This window comes from Gymnogyps californianus, chromosome 22, assembly GCF_018139145.2.
Source record: "Gymnogyps californianus isolate 813 chromosome 22, ASM1813914v2, whole genome shotgun sequence".
Lineage (NCBI taxonomy): Eukaryota > Metazoa > Chordata > Aves > Accipitriformes > Cathartidae > Gymnogyps > Gymnogyps californianus.
Window position 1 is genome coordinate 4310528 of NC_059492.1, and position 24464 is coordinate 4334991.

General features: G+C 44.0%; 1 protein-coding gene across 1 annotated transcript in view; it reads right to left on the reverse strand.

The window, feature by feature from the left end:
* MAN1C1 (mannosidase alpha class 1C member 1) overlaps positions 1-24464 on the reverse strand; it is a 63634-nt gene that overhangs the window by 18743 nt on the left and 20427 nt on the right. Inside the window, exons 3-4 of the mRNA XM_050909709.1 lie at positions 23503-23599; positions 1193-1308 (exon numbers count right to left, since the gene is read on the reverse strand). Coding sequence (XP_050765666.1) covers positions 1193-1308; positions 23503-23599 — 213 coding nt within the window. The remainder of the gene's footprint in view (positions 1-1192; positions 1309-23502; positions 23600-24464) is intronic.

The window sequence follows — 24464 nt, forward strand, 5'->3', positions numbered from 1 at the left end:
GTTTTTAATTAATTTCCCTCCTTCTCTCCCTCTGCTGTGCTTTCTGACTCCACCGATCAATCCATAGCATTCATTCTTGTCTTTGCAGATCAATCTATTCTGCAGGCCAAGATTAAAAGCTTTTATGAAATCCAGATAAATTATCTCCCAGTTGATTTTGTCCCTTGTTTATCGATTCAGTAACGTACTGAGAGCATTCACCAAATTTATCAGATGTGGTCTTCCTTTTATGAATATATGAATGCCAGTCGTGCCCTCTCAAATGATGCTTTTCTATAAAGGCAGCTGCATGCATTGTTCCCATGGGGAGAACCATTTTTCACAACAGACAACTAGGCTAGCATTAAAAAAAAAAAAAAAGTTTGAACTGCACTCTGGTTTTAACATTCTCCGTGTGCCACTGATGAGATCCCATCAGCTCTCCCACGAGAAATGCGAGAGCTGGCTGGGAGACCAACAGTCAGAGCTATGGCAAGGGGCAGCGGCCACAAAGTGAGATAAAGGACAGCATCCTTCATTTGACAGCACTGCAAGGCATGTGTTGCACCCAGAGTCCCAGCAAGTCTAACACTAGCTCTAAGAAGAAGTGGCTAGGAAAGCTTCAAGGGCCACAGAGAGCGAGACTCTCTGGCCATTTTTAGAGATAGTGCCCTTCCTTCCAAATCTAGGCTCACTATGTGCTCCCACTTTGCTGCCAAGGTGCCACGCTCCCACTGCACAGGTCCCAGCAATGACATACCAACAAAGGGCCCAGTCAAGGAGACCAGTGTTTTCAATCTTGATCTATACCATGTAAAAAGAAAACTTGTCTTATCACAGGCAGACATTTAACTGAGATGAAACAGAACTTGTTCTTTGATGAACAAAACTTCCTTGGAGTATCTAATAATTACAGCTGTTTTTATAACCCAGACCAAAACACAAAAAACATTAAACACTGAATCTCATTTTCAGCCAGACACTGTGAGTCTGATCTGGTGGCCCCTGGCTGGAACCCTGTGCCATGTATGGGCAGAAGATGGGGTGAATCATCACAGTAGTGCCTTAAAAAAAACCAGAGTTGAGTGGTTTCTTCCCTCACAGACTTCATAGTTACCTTCCCCAAATGATTCTTAGAGAAGACTGTGATCAGAACTGGCCAAACACGCAGCGTTTCGGTGACACAAACAGACATTCCCAGTAACTGACTCACCACATTCAAGTCAAAGCTCTTCTCCACCCACTTCTTTGCTTCTTGGAATTCCTCCTCGAGTTCCATGATGTACAGAGTATCTAAGGCATCTACCACTGTAGCTCCTCGAAGGCCTCCTGCATTGCAAACAGAACAGTGTAATGAAGCCCCATTCATGCAGTTGTCCTTAGCTCTAAATCAATCTGTAGGAGCTGGGACAGGCAGCAGCTTCCAGTCCCTGTACTGGGGACGTCTGGATGGAATCCAGACTGGCCATGGTCTAGGCTGAGATCTCCTAACAGAACTAGTGAGCTCTGCTACCCAAAATGGGCTGCTTTGGATAGGCCCAATTTTCAAAGGCCTGACACTTCTGAAAGAATACCCCCAAGGAACAGCTCAAGGTCCACACTTTAAGCCACCAGTCATGACTGCAAGCCTTGGCCTTGTTTTCTGGTCTTGTCTTGGCCAAAGTGGTTAAACAATTCCACCCCTAATCTTTGTTCAGCTGTAAACCTAAATTCAGCCTCTTTCTAATCCAGTTAAAAGCATAACCCTCTTCTAAGTGAGAGAATTGTATTTTTATTGTGCAAGAGCATCCGAGACAGGACTTCGATCATTCTGTCCTGATGCAGTGTTTGTTATCTTGGGCACAAAGTACTTTTGCACCATGCCATTACCCAGGGTTGCCCACTACCAGCATATATACAAAACACAGCCTCATCTGGCAGCAGAGAGACCAGAAACCAATCTCAATGAATCCTGAACAGAGAGTGGGTGACTTTAGGGACAGCTCCCTTCCTTTGGCTAACAGAACAGTCCCTGTGAGCATGCTCACCATTCTCCAGCAGATGGCAATGGGATACATGCAGATGAAGCAAATGCCAACCAAGTACTGGGACCAACCATGTCATTCATGTAAAAAAACTGCATGCCAAGTGTTGTCTTACACAAATGGACTACAGGAGAACTTCCAGTGAGACAGAATGACAGGGCATGCCATGCCAAGAAAACTATACAGGGTGTGTAGACAGACAATCTTGAAGCAGTTGAGATTAAATGAAACTAGATATGTTAACAACCCTGGGTTTGGAACATCTCAGTGCTGGAGTTTTATTTCTGTTAGGGTTCCCTAAAAGTATTCCTAACACAGGAAAGCAAAGGGTATGAAGCACATTGTGACTCAAACCCCTCTGCGCTTAAATTACAAAGGCCATTGCTTCCGTGGGTAACTCAGCTAACACAAATCCTCACGTGGAGGATTCCAGTTTGGAATCATCATCAGTCATCCCTCTGCGATTGTAACACACCAGGGACATAGGCGTGAAGCTGCCTCTATACTGCCGTCAGCAAGCTGCACATGCAGGCCTCCCCCCCCCCCTCAGTTGCAGCCACATTCCTACCCACCCCCTGACAGCCAGACCTCTTGGAGTCTCTGGCAGCAACGACACTTGGATGAGGTTCAGGTTTTGTTTCTGCAGGAGAAACTGCTTGTACCGGCTCTGTCCCCATCATCTCTCTTTCCAGCATAACCACGAAGACTCACACACACTGCTTATGCCCAGGGGTCTTCCCGAGACATATTTCTATTTGGCTCAGGTCAGTTCCTTCTTCTCACTAAGACTTTAAAATACTACCACAAATTCCCCCAGCTTTCCCAGCCTTTTATTGCATGCTCAGATTGGCTTGGCGCTTTTGTAATACCTTCAGTGTTACTTCAATTCTAGTTCTGCTTAAGAGAGGAAAACCCAGCTGGATGCACTGTCGAGGAACTACTGCAGAGGGGAGAGGAAGGCAAAGCTGAGTCATGTGTCATGAACCTTAAGACTTTGGTCTTTTCTTATTAAGGAAAAAAGTGACCGTGTCTGATGTACATCATACCTTTTCCCCAGAGGAGAAGTGCTCAGATCCACCAATTTCATGCAGGGCTCATTTATGCCTTCAGCATTCCTCTCCCGTAAGAAAGGCATCCTGCGTTATTTTGTTGATGTTACAAGATTGCAGTTTTGACACTTTTCAGCCAGTCAGCACATCATTGCTTTAATGAAAACCCAACCAAGACTTTACTGCTCAACTACAGATTGCTGGCTTTCGGATGCTGTCTGCATCGAAAACAGGGGCTGTGGAAAAGGGATGAAGGCAGTAGAGACAGCCTCTAGAAATCCATTTATTCCTGCAGGCTTGCAAAATTATCATCTAACTGGAGCTATCTCTGAGTGCAATAGATGGAGTCAAACAGCCACTAGATCAACTGGTGGCTTCTAAAAAAAAGCTGAGCTGATGTTTGTATGGCATGTTTTCCAAAAGCAGTGACCATGAAAAACAACATCATCGCAGTCAGAGCTGCTTTTATCAACCTTAATGATTCTTCAATATTAATGATTATGTGATTTTTATACACTTTCCTATTAGCAAGGAGAGACACACCAGCTCAGAGCAACACGGACGCAGGCAAAACATTTTAAAAAGAGAAGGAAGGGCAATGCCGCCTGAGGCACAGCCCATTACTGTGATATTCTGAGAGTAACATTAACAGGCTTGATTTAATTTGATAATATAATCCACAAAGCCTTTCATAATCTGCAGAGAGACAATGAGAAAAGTTGGATTTGCTCAAACTAAACAGAGACAAACAGAAAAGAACGTTACAATTTTCTGGAACGATTAATTGAAGTGAAAAATATTGCTTGAACAGACAGAGCCTTTTATGTTTTTAGCAAGTAAGGCCTTTAAATACATGAATTGCATTGGGGATTAGGGACATGCTCGGATCTTCGCTAAAGCATAGCTCGGAGTTGCTTAGCTTTCCTCCCCTGTATTTGACAAAGCGGAGGGCAAACCTTGCTTCCCTGCTGGTTTGTCTTTGTGTCATTTTAAACATTTGTTTTAAATATTCCCCTAAACACTCCGTATCTGAAGAACCGCAGGCTGTGTGTTTTGTACAAGGGTCTTGTCGATGTTTCCTTTCTTCTGCATCAGCTTTGAAGCAATTGCAAAATGCATGGCTGACTTTTTTCCTGCAGCTAACAAAGTCTATCGCAATACCAAGAGCTACCGTGTCAGCTTCAGCCGTCTCATGAGTATGATAAAAAAAGAACCTCCTCCCCCTCCACAACCATGCAGAGAGCAAACCAGGCATCAGAACTTTGCTGCTGTGTCTCTGTCGCTTGCCAGGACAGAGAAGACATCTAGGAAGGACCCTGACCCCCCTGTGCACACTAGCATGTTACTTCTTCGCTACAGGAGCATCTTCCTTCCTGCTCAGACTTTGCTTCATCAGATCATGACAGAGCTCGTGATACAATGTCCAACAGCTCTGATTATACTCAGCTGTCAAAAGATGGTGCTATACATATCCTAGCATGTTTATTACAATATATACGCACCCATTTATAAAGGTGGTGATATTTGCTAGACATGTTGCTTTTAAGAGATGTTAAAAAATAATCACCTTTCCAGATCTACACATTATAATGTGAAGGATATAATCAAAGGGGAAGCAGCTTCAAAAGGAAAAGGAATCAAACCCCACTCTGTCACTTTTGACTCTTGCTGACACTCCCCTCTCTAAATTACTGGTTTCAGACTCATTGTACTCTCTCTGAGGGAGTTTAAAAGTAGAAACCAAGAAACCCTCAAAAGAAACCCTTCTGAAAGTACCCAGAAATGGTAGCAATGACTTTTAAGCAGGACTCCACGTCTGAGATTCTACCCGTCTCCACAAATCTAACGCTCTTGTGTGCTATGAAAAGCCCTCCCTGATCCTGCTACAAAACTGGCTTGGAGTGGAGATAGACCTCGCTCGGGAGAGGCAAGGTCACTGCGCTGATGGCCAAAAGGGAAGGTGTGTCTATTGGACACAGCTCTGGGATCCACACCAGCTCCTACACTGCCAAGTGAGAGCCCATGGCCATTCTGAATGGGAAAGAGGAACCCTCCACTGGGACCAGTGGGAAGAACTGGGACCTCATGCAGAATGCAGGGATGCTTGTCTAGGGGCATTTCTAACTGAAGGACTTCATGGCAGCTCTTGTGACAGCAAGTGGCAGGGCCTCTGCCTGGAGTTTCATCTGTGAGAGAACAGCAGCACACTAGAAGCAGCAGCTCATGGTAGCAATACAAAGGTTCATCTCTTCTTGAGCTGAAGGAGGGCCTGTACCACCCCGTCCCAAGCCACAAGTGTATTCACTCTTTTGTGCGTAAGAATGGAGACATCCATGTAGGCAACAAGGCTGCTCTGTTCCTGCTTCCACCCACCCAGAGGAACAAGCGTCCACCCGCTCGCTTGTGAACACTGCCACAGAAATCACTAACAAATGTTACATTAATTAACATAATTCTTGTGAAAGGTGCTGAATGGAGCACTCCACGGAGAGGAGATGGCATTGTACGCACACCGTACCCCCATGGCCTCAGTGGGAATGTGCTTTAATGCCAGTCTGGAGGAACAAGACCATTCAAGCAATACAGTCTCAGAAGGGCCTTCATAGGAATTAACGGTAGTGCTAGCTCTAAAAACCACAGATAAAGCCCATAGCAGCTTGTTCTAGTCTGGGGTAGATAATCCAAATAGAAGGGCTCATCCTCTTCTCCCATCCCTGACCGTCCCCGCTGCCTGCTAGCTTAGGAGTTTGTCAAAGCCACTTGCAGAAAGAGTTTCTAAGACAAAACACAATTCCAAAGGCTCATTAGGAGGTTTAACCTGTGTTCACTGGGCCAGACCGGGAACACTTTGGAAGACACATGCCAATCTCAACAACCAGAGGAACTAACAGGTACAAAAGCCTGCCAGGCTACGTGGGGAGCTGCCAGCCAGGCTCCTCCTGCCAGGTGAGGGGCAGCCCTCTCTGAACCTGCGGCAGAGCGCAGGGCAGAAGAGAAGAGCTGCCACCGCAGCCTGGGGCTCCTCTGACCCCAACACAAAGATCTGTATCGACTGTGAGCCCACGGACTACAGCCAAGAAGTGACAGATACGTGGTCCCAACCACAAGCTGAACGAGGATTGTAAAGAGTGAAAAGCTCCAAGTCAGGCGAGTGGGGAACCTACGAGTAAGAGATGGGGCCCCCGGCACATGCACAAGATTCACCCGTTTGCGCATGTCCCACGGCCCTGCTCTCCTTCAGTGTCCCAGCAAGCCAGTGTGTGGAGGAGAAAAGGGAACAGCTTTCTTCTCAACGTGTAGTTTAAAGGGAGGCCATGAGGGCTGATCAAAGGTGGAGAATATCTACCCTACCACCTGCCAAACATGTAAGGGCTAATTAAGGCTTGAAAAGCACTGCAAAGCACCAAGCAGGGACTAAGTATAACTGTGGTAACAATCACAACTGCTGCTGCATCTGTGAACTTCCTTTTAGCTACCCATTATCTGCAAATCAAACCCACCAATTTAGGCAGAAACAGGCCGATCAAACACACCAGCGTCAGGTACAGAACAGAAACTGCACGTTTGATCATTAGTAGAGCAATAAGAGTTTACATCTGACTTGCTGAAGCTTTCATGAGCCACCAAATCCACATGTGAAATTCAACTGATGTGAACACTTTGCATCTGCTCACGTTTACAACCCAGGCTTGCCTGGGAATAGCAAGGGATGGCCACATGCTGTATCGGGCTAGAACATTGATCCAGGCATTGCTCACACAGCATAGTTGAGCTCCCCCATTAGAAAGGGCCCAGAGGACAGGACTACATTTTTTACGAAGATGATCTACTGAGCAAAAGACAAAGTCTTCACACCAAAGAACTGCCTTTTATCAGGAGACCATGACATTATCCTGGGTTTAGTTCTCCTTCAGCCTCTGTGGGAGCTATACAGAAGAGAAGACAGTCATGTCAGAGAAAGCCACAACTTTTCATACGGCTTCTTGCAGCCAAGGTCAAAACCTTCAGCTTGAAAGAACCTCTGCCTCCACCCTCCGCACCCTGCAGGCAGACAATAGCAAGCTGAAATGCACAACACTGGGTAGATTTCTCTTAACAGCAACTACATGACTGAGGAGTGAGCAGGGACTGAAGGAAAGGACAAAAATTAGGAAAGGAAAGGGAAGAGGGACAGAACCAGACTATGAAGAAAGAAAAATGAAAAACAAAGAGACTGCAGAGCACTTGCAAGAGCATCCAGGATATTTTCAATGCGTTCCCTTGGCACCAGAAAATAGATTGTGGTTTTTGCTGTGCTCAGAAAATGGTTTGTCTTCCCCTGCTCTGCTCCTGCTCTATCAGTTCGAACTGCTAAAGTGTTGCCCATAACCAAGGAAATCTATCAGCCTTCTGGGCCGTGGAGCGTGATCCTCATGCCATCTTTTCAGCCTATCCAGCTGCCATTGAAACAAAGCCCCATCACGCTCCTTCCAGTGGGAACAAGGCCTGGGGTCTGTCAGCTGCTCTAATAAGGTGTCAGTGACTCACTGACAAGAGAAGAGACAATAGTTAGGCAACAGAGTGACTCACTGGTAACAAAGCATGATTCATTTACCTTCATCCTACCTCAGAGGGTTTATATTAAGTAGGATGCAGAACAGCAGGCCCAAAGAGAAGGGACAGCCAGTACAGCAGCTTGCATTTCAGGACCTCTCTCCAGAATCTCAGAAAACACCCTTGCATGCTCTCTATACCAGCCCACACAGGTGAACCAAGCCCTCGCTCTTCCTTCTGGCTTTTCCAGCTCCATTCCTACAAAGTCCAACCAGCTCTCCTACCTCATGGGTATCACTTTTTGGGATCAAAGAGCAGCCCTTCGTCAAAATCAGTTTTGTGTTGGTTTGGGGGGTTGGGTTTTTTTGCTTTGTTTTGTTGTTTTGGGTTCTTTTTGTGGGAAGTTACTCAGGCTCTAGGAAGGAATGTTGGCCAAAATGAAACACCTCCTTGGGGTGAGGTATTTACAGGCTGGGGATCTACCTGTTCAAGTCCTTTTGCTACCAGACTTAGCACACAGACCTGCACCTGCAACTCCCAATGGCTAAACAAGTGGCCTAACCCCAGGACATATTCAGCCTCCATAGCTTAGCAAATAGTTGATTTTCTAGACAAAGTGGAGCAGCTGTGATGGGAGGGACAGAGAGAGTCGCCTTCCCTCACTCCCCTCTTCCCAAAATAGCCAACTTGGAGTATCACAGGCCAGATACAAGACTTGAAGGGCTCCCAGCTGCAAGTCTGTCCCTTGAGAGTCTTTAAAAAAGCTGTAAAAGTGATGCTTCAGCAAATGAGTAGCTAAGAGTGGGGTCTTTAATAGCCCTCTTCCTCAGGAAGGAGAAATGCCTTTTACTAATGGCTTTGCCTAACTCCCACAGCCACTCTGTATCTGGGGAGCCACTAAGCACGATGGCTTGCAGGTGTGTGATCTAAAGTGCGGCTGCCCTGCTGCAAAGCCAAAATGGCACATACATCACACGCAATGAGGCAGTCTCCCTGTCTCAACTCTCACCAGCTTTGCTATCTAGGTGCAAGGAATAAGGATGAATTTAGTGTGTGCCTAGATGCACTGCCTTTGCAGCGCTGGAAATGGTGCAAGGATTCCCAAGCAGCAGGAGACGGAAGTATCTTCACCACTTTTCCACACTATCTCCCTGATGTCAGGGTTTAGCTCAAATAAAATTCTTCCTTGTGCCATGTCACCTGCATTTAGAGATCCACGTACCACTGCTGTTGTTATTACGCTGCTGTTATGAATTGTCTGTCACAGAGATGGATGGAAGCCCAAACTAACCTCACCAACACACCTATTCATCAGGCAGTGCCAAAGCACTAGACCAAGCAAAGAGGTTAAGGAATATCGTCTCTAATGTCATGGAGACGGAGACCCAGGGGGCCTGGTTCTGCCGTTTGGCAAACAATCCTTTATGAAGTTTCTCAGTGAACAGAAACCAAATCCTTCATTTTCAACAACGCCATTTAAAAAATCTGTACAGTAATGCATTGTGCCAATGCTTAAAATGAACAGCACAAGTCATTAGGAAGCCATCATACTTAATCTTGCATATAGCAGGACTGTTTAAATGCTACAGAACAGAGAGTTTCAAATAGCTTTTTGCTAACTTTAATAACCAAGTTTACAATTGAAAGGCAAGAGCGAAAGGGGGAGGAATTTAGATCAGTGCAATGTAAACCTAGATCAAAAATGAAAGGTCTTGACTCCCACTGTTCTTATGTCAAATCATATTTGTCAAAACAAAAATTAGTGCTGAAATCTTGTTTGGAATAAAAATTAGGATGCAGTTTCTATGAAACATGATGAACTTGTTAACTGTTGAGGCACAAAAGACTCCAGTTGTTACTGGTTATTTATCTTCACCTCTTGGGGTGCAGGCGATGCAGGGCAAAACAAGAACTGAAAACACTGAGCTTCCTTCTTCTGGTTATGCTGGTACTGAAGGCTTCAAAAGATTGAACGGGCTTTGATTAAAATCAGTGCCTTGTTAAAACAGAAGTTTGAAAACCGACCATCTCTGAGTGCTGCTTTTCTTGTTCTTTTTGGTTCTTTTTCTCATTGATAGTGCTTGGAGACCAGACTGAACTTTTGACATTTATCCAGAGATTTGTGCGAGAAGCCTGGGAGCTGGCTGAGACCGTGTCACCAGACAGCTTCTGGGTGGTGGCATACTGTCGAATTCTGGGGGAAATCTACACAGAGACTTTTTACACAGCTGAGGATTATCTTGGCAACAAAGTAAACTGTGAAAATCACTGCACAGTTTCTTGAAAAATCTGCTTTGCACCAAAGATTTGCCAGTCCTCTCTGCGGAGTGCTCTGGGTCAGGCAGAACAAGTGGGTGGGAGCCTGGAACTCCTGAGACAGGATCTGGGTTTAGGCCAGAGCTCCCTGCCCGCTCTGGGCCTTAGTTTCTTCTGCCAGCAAAAAAGCAGGAGGCATTTTCCTCCAAGTTTAAGAAGAGTTTAAATAAAGATAATGTGCTGGTTAGAGAAATAAAAAGATTTAAAAATCCATATTCAGGGAAAGTGCTGCAGCATGCTGACCGAAGTTTCAGCCTGTTCTACTCAGTACCAGTTACAGCAAGACAAGAAACAAGAGTCAATAGACAGCAAGGCACACGCCACCTCTGACACTAAGCAAACAGCCCCCTGTGTACTGGCCTGTTCCCTCATCAGCTGCAGCCTCGTCATCTCTGTCCATCACGTTAGTTTATCCACCATCATCTGACCTGGCGTTTCTGTCTCTGTTCATCCTAAGCACCTTGCACTAGCCATTCATCTTCCCTCTGGAATGGCATTGCTGGCCACGCAAAAACACTCCCACCAGTTTATTTTTTAACTTTGCCTTTCATAATTGTCCTCTAGCAGGGAAACTTTGCACTAGGTATCAGTACTGGAAGATACACTCTGGTTCCAGAAGATACTCTCAAGTAGAAAGACAATCTGCTCACATTACAAGTAGGATCAAGCCAGTTGTCAGTGATCTCTAGGACAGGGCTGGTACTATTTGTTCAGCTGACACAAATTAAACAGAAAATCCAAATGAAACTAGGAAACAGGTTACAGGCCTTTTCAGGAAGAAAGAAAATTTCTCAGTTAAATCTTCACAATTGTCTCATTACAACCCGGTCCTTCAGCTGCCTATGAACGGTACCTACATACTGCAGATGAAGCCTGCAAAGCCAACACCACCAGACCTGAGTTACAGCCTTGCCACTGTGTCTTATTTATTGAGGTTTTTGTCTGTGAACCTGATAGCTGTAACACAGAATAACTTTACTCCCTTTATTTAAGGTAAACTAAACAAATTACATCTGAGCAACAAGGCAGCAGCAGAGAGAGATAAAGGGGACAAAAAAGTAGTCCAAGAATTAGAAAAGATCTATTTCTTTTTTTATCAGCACATTCTCCTGCAGACTAAAAAAAAAAAAAAAAAGTCCATTAGCTTTTGAGCAACCTCATTTTTCTTTGCTTTCCAAATAAACCACTGCACCTACACTTCAGGGACTTCATCAGAAAACACTTCATATCCAAGGTTATTTTCCTGTCTTCTTCATATTAATCTTCCTCACTCTCCTCTCCAGATATTGGTCAAAAGGTCACACCCCAAATACTCTCCACCCCACGCATGCTCCCCTGATGTACAGAGCTGGGGGTGACTACGCAGAAGAGCAGAACCCACCTTACAGAGCCCTTGGCCTCCAGCGGCTCACAGGCAGTTGCCACGGGCAGCTCTGTCCTCTGCTCCCCTGCCAACCTCAGCTGTGAGCAGCCGTTGATGGAGGTCTTGGGGCAACACGCTAGGCACTGCCGTGGCCCCCAGCTCACTGACTGCACTAGTTCTGGTTAGCTTCAGATTCTGCCTCTCCCTGGTGTTTGTCCTTACCTGCAGCAGGGGCAACAGACATGGCGGGGGACTGTGCCAAGCCCCCACAGATCCCAACAAACCAGCCTCCATCACCCCGAGACACAAACCACCCTTGATTTCAGTTTGTGCCACGCCTGATCTCTTCCACTTCATGATTCCTGATAGATTTAGCTCTGGTAGCTGAGAGAATGATGACCCTGCTTTGTAGGCTACCAACTGGCTACTAAAGTCTTCAGTTATCAATTACCTGATCCTGGAGAAGCTAATTTTCTTGCAGTTCTGGAAGAAATACTTAGTGGATCCATCAGAAACCCATGCATTTTACTAGACAAAGGGCATCACTCAAGACAACGCTGAGGTTACTGCCACTCTATAATCTTCATACCTAAATCAACTCAAAACCTAGTCCTATACACTGCAGGGTGGATAATGTCACACTTGCCCCAACTAAGGAAAGGTCAAAGTGCTGATCATTCCCTGAAGATGCTTAGAAACAGGAGAGCAACTAATCCTGGAGCACATGGCCTGGAAGAAGCAGAGCCTATGGTACATCAGACTGTGCAAAGGGACTAAAAGGTAACACCACCTTGAAAGAGCCATCTGCCAAACAGGGATGACCCACCTCCCACCTAAAGGCAAGGAATTTTGAAGACTGGCATTAGGGAGATATCCCAAACATCTGGCCCACAAGATAGCTCAGTCTGTTTTTCATTGTCAACAGGAGCGATCTTCTGAGTTCACGGGAAGTGATAATGAATCACAGTTCCACCTGCACTACACAACGGGTGTTAGCATATGTGCTGCACAGTTTCTAGGTAAATCTGGCATCACAGAGAAGCATCTTGAAGTGTTGGCTTTTAGGCTCCTATGATCAAATTTAATACAGAATGTGTTCCAGCTGGGGAAGAAATAGCTTTTTTGGATTACAAACCACTCATGTTTTTCAAATATCAATTTCCCCTGAAGAATTAAGTCTATCATTCAAACTGAACTAGCAGTGGCAGCTCTCCCCTGAACAAGTGATGGGTGAGAGAGAGAAAAAGAGAGCTCATGCTCATTTAGGAATGTGGCAAAGTAGACTGTGTCTGGAGGAGATCAGGCTGGTAGGAACAGGTTAGCAATATTCTTATTATGCACTGGAAAAAAAAGAAAAGAAAGGTGTTAAGCATAAAAATGAATTGCTTGTCACAGCAACAGCCCTTCAAATAGTTACTTCCTTCAGTGGAAGGGGAGAGAAGATACATGATAAGCACCTATTGCCAACTGATTCTTAAGTATTTAATACTTGGCAGCAGCTCCCCAGTTTAATCCTCTTTTCCCCAGTTTCTCCAACCATCTTTCATCATTTAGCGATCCTCCAACAACAGGCACTGTCCCGTCACTGCATGACTCCAAATCTCCTGGAGCTCAAATAAAACTGTTTCTATTTGAAAGTGTCATAGAGGAGGAAGCGGTTTGACTGAGCCTCAGGAACACAATCCTTGATACAGGAGAGATACTGCAAATCCACTCTCCATGTGTACCCAATCCGTTTCCCATGACACACAGATTCTATTGCAGGCAGGCTATGTTGGCTATGGAGAGCTCAGCAGAAAATTGAAAGCAATAATCATTCAAATGCTCCTTTGGGAAAGAGGTATTCTCCTTTGTTTGGGCAACAGGGCTCAGATGTCAGTGAAGCAGAGGTAATTACTTCTGGCAAAGACAGATAATTTGACAAGCAAGGAGTAATTCTGGGAGGAACAGTTCAAGAAGGTTAAGCAGAAGACAACAGCAGCAATACTGGTGGGGCAAAATACTGCTGGTCCCTCCTCTTCTGGATGTTTGAAATTCATTTTAGACTGGTTAAAGGTAATCTGATTATATACTATGTATTGCTCCTTCACATACCTCCTTGAGGACTTGCATCATTTAATGCGAGGGGTCTCAACAGGCCTATTAAAACAAACACACACGTCCTACCTGCAACTATTATCCATGGACTCCGAGAGACATAGGTAGCAGTTAATGAGCAGAGACTGTTAATTCATCTTAGAATTCAAAGGAGAGACGCTTCATTATAATAATCAGGAAGAAGGTGCCCTTCTATCTTCCAAACACACTTCCCAAAACGTGGCTGTGGCAGATGTGTTATGACAGCACAGGAGAGAGATGCAGCTTGTAACTCTAGATTTTTCCCTCAGCAGATAAGAGACGCTCTGGAGGGGCTTTGCAGAACAGACAGTGCATTCTAGTTTGGGTTATAAAACTGCTCATCCCTGACGTGGTTTTATCTATAGTCCAGACAAGCAAACATCACCTCCCATAGCGTGTTCACAGAAATGATCTGGTCCTTAACACAAGCCCAGGTGAGAGAGCAGAACTCAGAGATACAGGAAGGAAACTGCCCTTTGCCTCAAAATAAAGTTAATAGGATCAATTATGCTGTTCAGTATGCAACAGAATGGGAGGTGCTGGGCCTACACACCTGCTATCAATCCAGATACTGCTAAGCACTCAAGTTACTGCTTATGAGCTGAGCTAAGATCCCTAATAATTACCAGGGAAAGAATCTAAATACATTTTATTTGTAAATGCAATGGGTCAGGAGAACGCAAATGGTCTATTACCATGTCTCAGCTGATGAGCAGAAACACATTAAGCCATGGTAACTCCATCACTTGGAACCATCTGTCCATATTCTTCCTTTTCTCTCCCATATTGTTAAAGTTACACCAACAAGACCCTGGCTGAAAGACTCCAAATGCTCTCCAGTATGTTGCTTGACAGGATTAGATATCAAAATAATCTTAGCAAATTGGGAAAATAGTCTGAAATAACCAGGATGCAATTCAATAAGGACACACAACGTATTTCACCCTGAGGGAAGAACAACGAACCGCGATGCATAAGGAATAAATGGTTAGACAGCACTCTGAAGAAAATGATACCAAGGCTACAGCAGATCACAAATTCAGCTCAAATCAACAATGTTGTAATGTTGCAAAAAGGAGCAAACCCCACCCCAGAAGGGGTAAATAGTGTGTGTCACATCGAAGACATGACAGGGCTCTTGCACTCCACTCTGCACTGGCAAAGCCTCAGCCAGGACACAGAGCCCACTTCAAGAAACAATTGGCTCATCTGGAGACTGCAGAGGGGAGCAATGGCACTGAGGAGAAGGCCATAGAATGTGACCTACAATTAAAGCTGGAAAGGTCTGGGGTTGCTCAGCCTTGAGGGAAGAAGACTGAAGGGAACTTGGCAACATTTTGCAAAGACACAGAGAGATGCTTCAAAGAATAAGATGGTAAACCATTCTCCACATCCACAGGGAGGGGCCAAGAAGTCACAGCTTAGCCTTCCACAGGAGAGCGAGGTCAGACACCAGTACAAGCTTTAAAACTGTAAAGCACTGAAGCAGAATGCCTGCGATGACTTTCCAACATGGAGTAGCTTAGGGATGGCTTAAGAAGGGAAGGACTAAATGACCTCTCACTGTTCCTTTTTTACTCTGTGATTACTCACTAAGATGAATGAGAATTGCAGGTCTCCAAAAAGCCTCATGAAGATGCCCCTTGGAGATGCACCAAAGTGATTCTGAGGGAAGGAAGTGCTACATAAAATGCTTTCTGATGGCTTGATTCCCTGCAAACCCCCAAAGCTACCTTAGTGACAGAGTACATCACAGTTACAATTTTGGATGTATACAGAAGTCAGGAAATTAAAAATGCTGGTTCCCACAGCAACCAGGATGCAGCCTGCCAAGAGAGAAGGAATGTTCTAGCCTAGTCAAAAGGTGTTAATTTTAATGCCTGAGGGCGACTTCCACTTCCAGATGCCAGAAGAAGGCCCCAGTGAGGTCAATGAAAGCCCTCTGCTCTCATGTATGGGAAAAACTTGATCCTCAGTTCCTTTGTTCCTGAATTATCTGCTCTTGCTTGCAGAACACAGCAGATTTGAGTTTGGAAATTAAGATAAGAGACAGACAAATCAAGGCTGCTGCAAAGACCTTCACTGGGAATGCTGTGATCTTGGACCACACTACACTTTAGTATTCACATAATTTGTGCTTTCCCATCCTCCAGCTCTGTGAATAAATGATATCCCTATGTAATCATGTATTCAGATAACAGCACTGTAGCGACAAATAGGCGTAACTTAGGTGTTCTTAATTGCATGTTTGTAGCAGAGCAAGGATATTATGGGTATATTGAAATTGGTATGGAAACAACCTCTGCCTTTAGAACTTTCTCTTGAAACACCATCTTCCTGCACTGAGTTTTTTCTCCTTTTTTCTTTTGGGAGCTGCATATAAAGTATGTTAGGGTGCAGTAGATTTTTTGAGAATAAAACATCAGAAGAAGGATGAACAATTTTAGTAAGTCCAAAAAAATCCTCCCCCTTTTTCATGCTGATGCCTCAAGCAAAGGCTAAGGGATCTTCTTGAACTTCCAAAAAATTGTCTCTAGAGACAAGAACAATCCTGAGAGGCTAAAAGAGAGTATTTTTTAAAAGTATAAAGGTCTTCAAATGACAAATGCCTACCACAATATTCTGAACACATAGATCCAACCTTGAAACTGGTGACAAATCTGAAAGTTGACGTCCTATAGGATGATGTTAAACCTACTGATTAAGTGAGATAAGAGACTTCTCTCATCCCAATAGGCAGCAGAGATGAAAAAAACATATCAGAAACAAGTACCTGGAGAAATTACAGAAAAGGAAATTCTGTAGCTGGAGCCATTTGAAATGCAATCTCCTGAAGGTGAATAGAAAAATGTCAAAATCTAACACTAATCCAGATGAATATCCAATGAGATACATAATGAAGGTGGCAAGAAACTTCAGCAGTAGCACAAAAAGAGATACGATAAAGCAGTTAAGTTCTAAATGTGAACTCTTAACACAGCAAAGCCAGTTCTGAACCTGCCTATTCTCTTCAGAATTTTCAAGACTGGAAAAGGAGTGAATTAAAAACAAAGAAGATAAGTGGGTTTTTTTGCTACACAGTTTATAGCTACCCATCTCCTCTGAATAAACAAGGAAAAGCTAAATACAGAGGGCTAAAGACAAGAAAACCAGAAGTCTCAAGATATTTCCAACACAAAAAAGGCATAGCTAAAAGTACATTTTTAAAATATTCTTATCTTGCTTGGCTTTTTTACGTAGTTTCTGGTAGTGCATGTCTGCAGGTGGGTTTGCGTCTGCAGCAGAAATTACGTAAAGCATCTGATTGCAAATGGTGGCTAGAAGACAAATGGCCCTCAGCATTTCTGGAAGATATATTCTGACCAAAGCAGAGGCATGTGTGTAGTCAGGAGCTTCAAGTCTGGTATTCAACTCTCCATATTCTGTGTTATTATCAAGCCGACACAGAAGGGTGCCATTAAGATCCTTGGAGTGGATGCTGGATGTTAGTTCAAGCCAGTTGGAAGTGCCAAACCTCCAACTCAGCTTTTGCTGTGGAGTTGCCACAACGCCTCCGTAATCCAGAGAAGAATCGGTGAGCAGTCCAACTACACCCACTCTCAGTTGGCTGCCTTTTAATCACACGCTCAATATCTCTGAAGATTAGACAATTATTTCCGCATAATTAGTGTCCGGAATGAGGCACAAACAACATCCATAACGGGGTGATTTAAAAAAAAAAAAATTTTAAAAATTAAAAAAAAGAAGAAAAACGCTTAAAGACAAGCTCACTGTATTTTGAAATACAGCCTCCAGAGTCTGAAAAAAGGAAAAAAAATAGTTACAGCCTGGATTGTTCCCCTGTCTACATGGTAACGAGGCTGCTCATGCATGGCTTGCTTCCTCCACACCACTGTATGCTCTACTCCTCAGCATCTTGAAAAGAGGTCCCAAAGAACCCTCTCTAGCCACAACACCTCAACACAATTTTCTTTCTTCTTCTGCTTTCATTTGCTACTTTAATGGCTGTTTTTCTTATTTTTTTTTTCGTCTCCTCCATTTTGCTGTGCAAAGCAGTTCTGACAAATCCCAAGACACTCTCCTACTTTTAGGCCTCATTAAACTCAAAATTGTTCAGGGTCAATGGAAAGTTCATGAAACTCATGAGGAAGCCTGGGATGATTAATGGTTTTACACCGAGATAATGCAAAGTTTGCCTGGTTTCCTGCTAAAGACAGGCCCAGACCAAACCCTTGCTGTCCAATCTTTGCAGCTGTCCTCATATCTAAAGGGCTGAACACAGAGAGACACCAGAACGCGCATCTGTGCTTTGCATCTTAGGCCAAGGCTGTTCACTGAATTTTCCGAGTTTGTTTTTTGTTTTCCAAGATGTAAATCTCAGCTGACAGGAGATGAATCTATTAGGTTCAAATAAAATTTTTTCAAGAATTGCTGCCACAATGGAGCTGATCAGGTCTAGCTCAGCCCCAGAATAAGGGCTTTGATAGCAAAGGTGTTTGAAGAAGGCCCTAGGCCACTATATGAGACATTAATAGTTTTTTTCTGTTTAAACTTTTTAAATAGTATTTCAAGCTGACAAGTTACTACCTGTCAGCTGAGCCACTGTAATAAGCTTAAATCTCTCTGTGTGAAGTTTAGGGTTCAGTGGAGCCCTGATGTTTGAGCTAATGTTTGAAACGGCACATTTAAAGGAAGCCACCATTCTCAGCATGACCCAAGGTGAGAGCAGAGTGGGAACAGATCTCCTGCAGTATTAATGACAACCTTGGTGTCTGGAAGGAGTGATCTTTGGCAGGTGGAAAGCAGGGGGAAAAAACCCCATAACAAGGATAAATGTCAGCTCCAACATGAATCATGCAACCAATCTCCGACGAGTTTGATATTTGGAGGATATCCTGATTCACTGCTTCCTGCTGACAGGAAATAAGTTTGTTGCTACAGATTTCAGTGACAGCAAAAGCCAACGTCAACTCAAAATGCCCTTCCTGAAAATAATATTCAACTGGGTAACAATATATATAAAAAAAAAAGATGATGATGCCAGGGAGCAACAGTGTTCCAGCAACATCTTCATTACAAAATATTTTTCTCTTTAAAGAGCCCATGGAGCCAACCATCTAATGTCATGTGCAAATAGGCAGCAGGAATAATTCAGCATACAAATTCAGAAAGCAATTATTATTATTATTATTTTAATCACATAGAAGGACACTCCAGGGTTTTGTAATTCTGTGATCACAGGGAAAGAGACTCACAGGCAGAAGAGAAAAGCTGCACCAAGTGATTGCACAATTGGAAGTTACCATTTGTCTTCTGGTAGTTAGAATGTTGCTAAATTAATATTTTCATCCAATTACCTTTCCCATGTTAAATATTCATACATCAACTCCTGTTGCTTCTAATTGAGGTGGGCACATTTCCTGCCTGCTTCATGGTTTCCTAGTTAAATCACTGATGAAGGAAGCAGCTATTTGGAAAATGTTTGGCTCAACAGGCAAGACTGGATGGTTGAAGGGACTAACGCTGGGACGTGGAGCCTTTTGTGTCCAACTGGGCCCAGCACCTGAGATGGCGGTCAAAGAGCACTCTAGCTGCTGTTGAAAGTTCCTGTGAAAGGAGCTTGGTGTGTAAGTCCAGTGGAGAGATGTTACTTGAATCTCCATCCAGATCAGACACTGGGCAGGTCACAGTGTCACAGGGCAGTCAGAAAGTCCGGTAGGATTACACTGCATTTGCCAGGGAGAAAAAACCTGAAGGTTTCTGAATTTCAGGACAATCAACTTGGTACTTTCTAGAGGCCTCTCTGTATCTATTCATGTGGTCACTACTTTTCTTCCCCAGCCACTTCAAACCCTTTTTTTATCCTGGAGAGCCAAAATAGCACTATTTCCAGGCAACCGAGACCAATGACCTCCTGTCTTCAAAACAAACAGTCAGGACAGTTCAGGCCAAAGTCTGAGCTGAGTACACAAACACAGCCTGAGCAGCCACTGATCTTCCAAGAACTGTTATCCAGCCTGTGCAGATAGCCCTGTGTACTCTGTCACCAAGCCATCAAATGTGGAACAACATGGAGGGCCCTACATGAGGATGAAGTCTAAATGCCTTACATCTTTTAGATCCAGCTACTGTCAGATCTTTGCCATCCAGTTCTGGTGACCTGGCTGTGTCCTAGATGTGACAGTTGTCACACGGATTCACATCAGATAAAGCTACAGAGCCTCACAAAGATGCACAAACTCAGCATATGCTGAGAGAAGCAATGGCTGTGACAAGGCAATTCATAATTTCAGGCGTGATTTCAAGTGGGGAGAGAGGAAAAAAGGGGGGAAACCTAGTTAAGGATTGCTATTTTTATACTAAAATTAATATACTAATGTGCAGTTAGGTGGTGAAAAATGACTGTCTAACAGCACAGCAAGGTTCCATATTTACTTGCTGTCACTGATTTTAGAGCAAATTGGCTCAGGTTATAAGTCAAAGAAGGATTCTTCTGCTGCCAGCACTGCACACTTCAAGAGATATCTGAAAATCAGGCTTCTTACCTTATCATTGTTAAAAGACTGTGCAATCAAAACGTAACTGACAATTCAGCTGATGCATGAGCAGAAATAGATGCCAGCTCACTCTCCCATAGCTAGAGAAACTCTGTAAAGCTAACAGGATTTTAAAAACATTTTGTCAGAAAAATAAGTGGCTATGACAGACCCAGGGAGCGGGCAGAATAATAATTCAGCTGTCTAATGCTGGATATCACAGTGACAGGTGCATTTCAAGTGCTGCGCCACATAATACGGTTGCCCTCTCCAGCAGCTTCACTCCAAGGAATTGCTTTGCAATTCATCAAATGCTTTGCAAACATCAATTAATTTAATGCTCACAACACCAAAGACAGGAATGCTGAGATGCTGGGGTAAGAAGGGTTAAAATAACTAGATCAGCACTGGGAACAGAATACATACCTGCGGATCTCTAGCCTTCACCCTTAGCCACAAGCCCAGCTGTGCCATTTTTCTTAAATAGTTCTCCTAAACAAGCATGTGTTGGGCCCGATTCTAACAGTGGCCAGATACTCTGCAGGTCTTCCTTGAATTAGCTTAAGTGCAGAGAGAAATTTTGCAGGTAATTCTGAAAACCCCGCAGCTGTGGAGTCACTCACACTGGAACCTTGTGGTGTAGGTTTTATTCTAAGAGAGATCATTCTTCCACCCTAGTAGTGTGCTTTGCCCATTTCCACGGCATACTTTCCAGGGAAATCATCACACATCTGAAACGGCTGCAAGTCTAAAACATGTTTACCCCACTGGAGGGCATGGGACGGGATGTTTAGCATGGCACATCTTATCACAAGCATCACAGATGAATAAATAATGCTTATGAAAGAAGCACAGCTAGTGGGTTTAAGGAAAGGGCTTTCAAGTTGCAACGATTATAAATGACAGCATTCAGAAGACTTCTGTACAAGTAAGCTATGTCCAGAACATGGGAGAATCTTGATGAAATTGATGCCCTAGGAATAGGATCTGGAGAGCATCAATCACAAGTAGGAACGTAAGACCAAGTCACCACATCAAAGTCCAAGTGAGTGGGAATGCTGCCTTCCAGTGTGTGTAGCAGCCTAGCACTTACTTGGGTAGTGTGCAAGTCTGATCTCTGGGTATGAAGAAGTATGGAAACTGTACAGATACAAGAGTTTTTCTGCCTCTGATTTTCCTGACATCGGGGCAGACGTTGGGGAGGGATGCTAGCTCATGGCTGTTAAAAGAAGCAGAATGCTATGTAGGAGCAGAAGGTGAATGTTTATTTTGTATTTTTACTTTGATTAGAGAGAATATTTGATAAAGAGCAGCTCCCCCGCTTCCCCCAGGGTGAGGCTGCTAAACTGAAGGCTGGACTGCAAGTGAGCATCACATCCACAACAGGAAAATGTATCACCCTTCAAGAACTCGATTGCTTCTCATGCACACAAACATACTTGAAAATAGCCCCAAAGAGGTTCCTTCCCTCCCACATGGCAGCAGCTGCAGAGAAATCTCAGCTTAATATTGACACCTCCAGCCTGGAGAGTACCTGATTTGCCTCCATTACATCTGTAGTTTGGAATAAAAAGATGCATGATGTGACAGGAGGGGGAATGGGCAACAATGAAGAAGGCGAACAGCGTCCTGTCCTAATTTCTAAAAGTCTCTGAAGACAAGAGGGATAGAGGGCTGCAGCAACAGATTGCCTAATGCTTCCGTTCTTTACCAGCCACAGTTAAAAGGAGGAAAAGGCTATTAAGAGGCTGAAATGTACCACGTAGCTTCTTTTCTGCAATTGTCTGCAAATTCTCGTGCTCCAAAGCATTTTCCTTGAGAGTGCTCACAGGCACGCTACAAACAAGCATAAGTACTGCCAATTGTTTTAGCATGAAAAACGCATTTAAAAGCTTTCAATATTTTTGTCTGTTCATAGCCACGCTCCTTGAAGAATTTTGACAAGCCTGCCAGAACGGAAAAGTTGCAAAATGCTTAACTTAGTGCTGAAGTTAATGAAAATTCTCAATTAAGAAACCTGGGTATTCTCGGGGCATTGAAAGAGGAAGGCAAAGGACGGACAAACCCAAATCGCTGCTCCTGACAAAGTGAGACCGGGCAAGAGCAGTAGCTGGTCATACACAGCCTGTGCTAGTACAAGGCACACTTCCAAAACTGCTTCACCAGACACCCCAGCAATCGTTAACGCGGCTTCCATGCAACTTACAGTATTGCACAACCAGATATTGAGTTAACTCTCCTGGTACTTCTGCAGGAACTAAAGAGACAAGTGCCTCATCTGGGGCAATAAAAGGACTTGACAGTGGCACCACAAGCGGAACACCAAAGTTTCTTCCCGTGCTGTGGCTACACTAAAAGCCAGCCCTTCCTCTGCCATCTCCATCAGGGCCACCTGCCCTTGCAGTCCAGAAGCCAAACAGGGCTGCTGCTCTTCAAGGTTTTGGCCATCCTAAAAGACACATGCTGCTACTTCCACCTTCAAACCTTCACTTTCACACACATCCCACGGCTCCCCAAAGCTAATGAGGCCTGTATAGGAGGCTGTACTCAGTCTCCACACAAAGCTGTAGATCTCCACATGTACGGTCTGAAAGATCACACTCATGTCATGTACCTGATGTAGAGAAGGACTGGGACACCTAGAGAGTGCAAAAACAGAAATGGGAGTGTTTCTTCAAACTGCATTAGTCCAATCCCTTTCCCCTGAGGAAATAAAGCTCACAGATAATTTGCCTACTAAAGAACTCTATTCCACCCTAATCTGGGCGAGGGACTCTGGGAGATAATCTCTGCAAAACAGACTCCTGTGGAAAGAAGCCGAGAGACCTCTGCACAGCAAGTATTCCTCAAGGATGGGTGGGAAAGGGCTTGCTAAAGCAGATTCTGCTGGCCTTCTCACCATGGCACAACCTGTGCAGGCAAGGCCAAGCTAGGGCAGAGTGAGCAGAGCAGGGAAATGCTTTGAGTGCAAATGAGGAAAAAGACAATTTATATCCCAAAAAGTCAGCAAGTATCCCACCAGAACGAGCAGGGGAATAGCACTGAAATTATATAAGTGGCTTACATGAAATAAGGTAATCTGCTAAAGAGTGAAATTATACAAGCCAGTAAGCATATAGTACAAAGAGCCTTTAATATTGATTCACTCACTCAATATTTCATGGAATTCACATCTTGCTCAACAGTGGAGCAACGAGAGAGAAAATGCTCAGTTTGGTCAAGTCCTGACGTCTACAAGCTTAGACAAATAGCAGCATTGTCAGGTTTGGACTGACTTCATGTTTTAATAAAGACACTGGTTGGTTTTAGCACTGTTCTCACACACGTTTGGTGCTCTATCTGTACACAGAGGTGATACAGGCTGAGCATTGAGAGATGCCTGTAGGAATGAGATTCCCAGCGATGGGATATGGGTAGGTAACCCCTAGGAGCTGTGTTGAAAGTCTTGCTTCATAAGAATGGAAAGCGGAAAGAGATCAAAGCTGTTACAGATACCTCACTGCATTGCAGAGAAAGGAACTGACGTGGACATGTGACCTTAAAAAAATTCAACGAAATTGCACTCAAATTGATTCAGAACTCACCAAACATGTTACCGATGTGGCCGTTCTTAGTCAGTGGTCGCAGTTCATTTTTTCCGAGTGCATATTGTTTGTAGTTATCCCAAGCAAATTTCATCATCTGTAAAAAAAAAAAAATTGAATCAAAGCACTTAACAGAACTGAAAGGTTTCTGAACTTCAGCTCTGGGAACAAATGGGAGTTTCCCATTCACTGCTAAACCCAGCAATGGCCCATTAATTACAGAATCTTAATTCACACTGAACACTTATGAATGGGGCTGCATTCAGCAGTTCGCTGAAGTCCCAAACTCATCGCTCCTGGTGCAGAACTTGGGACTGGCACATTTCAGAAGTACTGCAGTATCCAACACACTGAGAGCCCTCTTTTACCCTGGGCTGTGCAAACCAAGTGGGAATTTTAGAAAGATGTCTCCATCTCTGAATTTCTGACCTTTTTTGTGGAGTATCAGTATTTCAGAATGGTAATTAAAATGGGCTAAAAATGTAAGGCCAAAGCTGATACATCCCTAAGTATAGGGATGTTACCTTCTAAGTTTTCGCATTTCTTTATGACAGTGACAATGAAACTCGATCAAACTGCAAATCCACCCACCATCTGCCCACCTTGCAGCAGTTACACATACAACTTTGGCAAAGCAGCACCACGGAGGTAGACAATGCACTTAATACTGTGGTGAGCAAAGGAAGAAATTGGTCTTTGTTTAAGGACTGCACAGAAGTTTTGTTTCTATTAATTAACAGAATACATTCACAAAGGAGAAAGAGGAAATCCATGACATTTTGATATCTTCCTATCAAAACTCAAAAGTGCTTTCTTAAGAGAGTCCTGCAGATGGGCTGGGTGATCTCTGAGAAACCCCTTCCAACTCAAACAATTCCTTTTGGGACATTTGAACTGTCCTACCCAAGCTCAGCACATTAACCTTTACCTGAGGACTGCAAGGCAGCGTGTTTGGGCAAGTT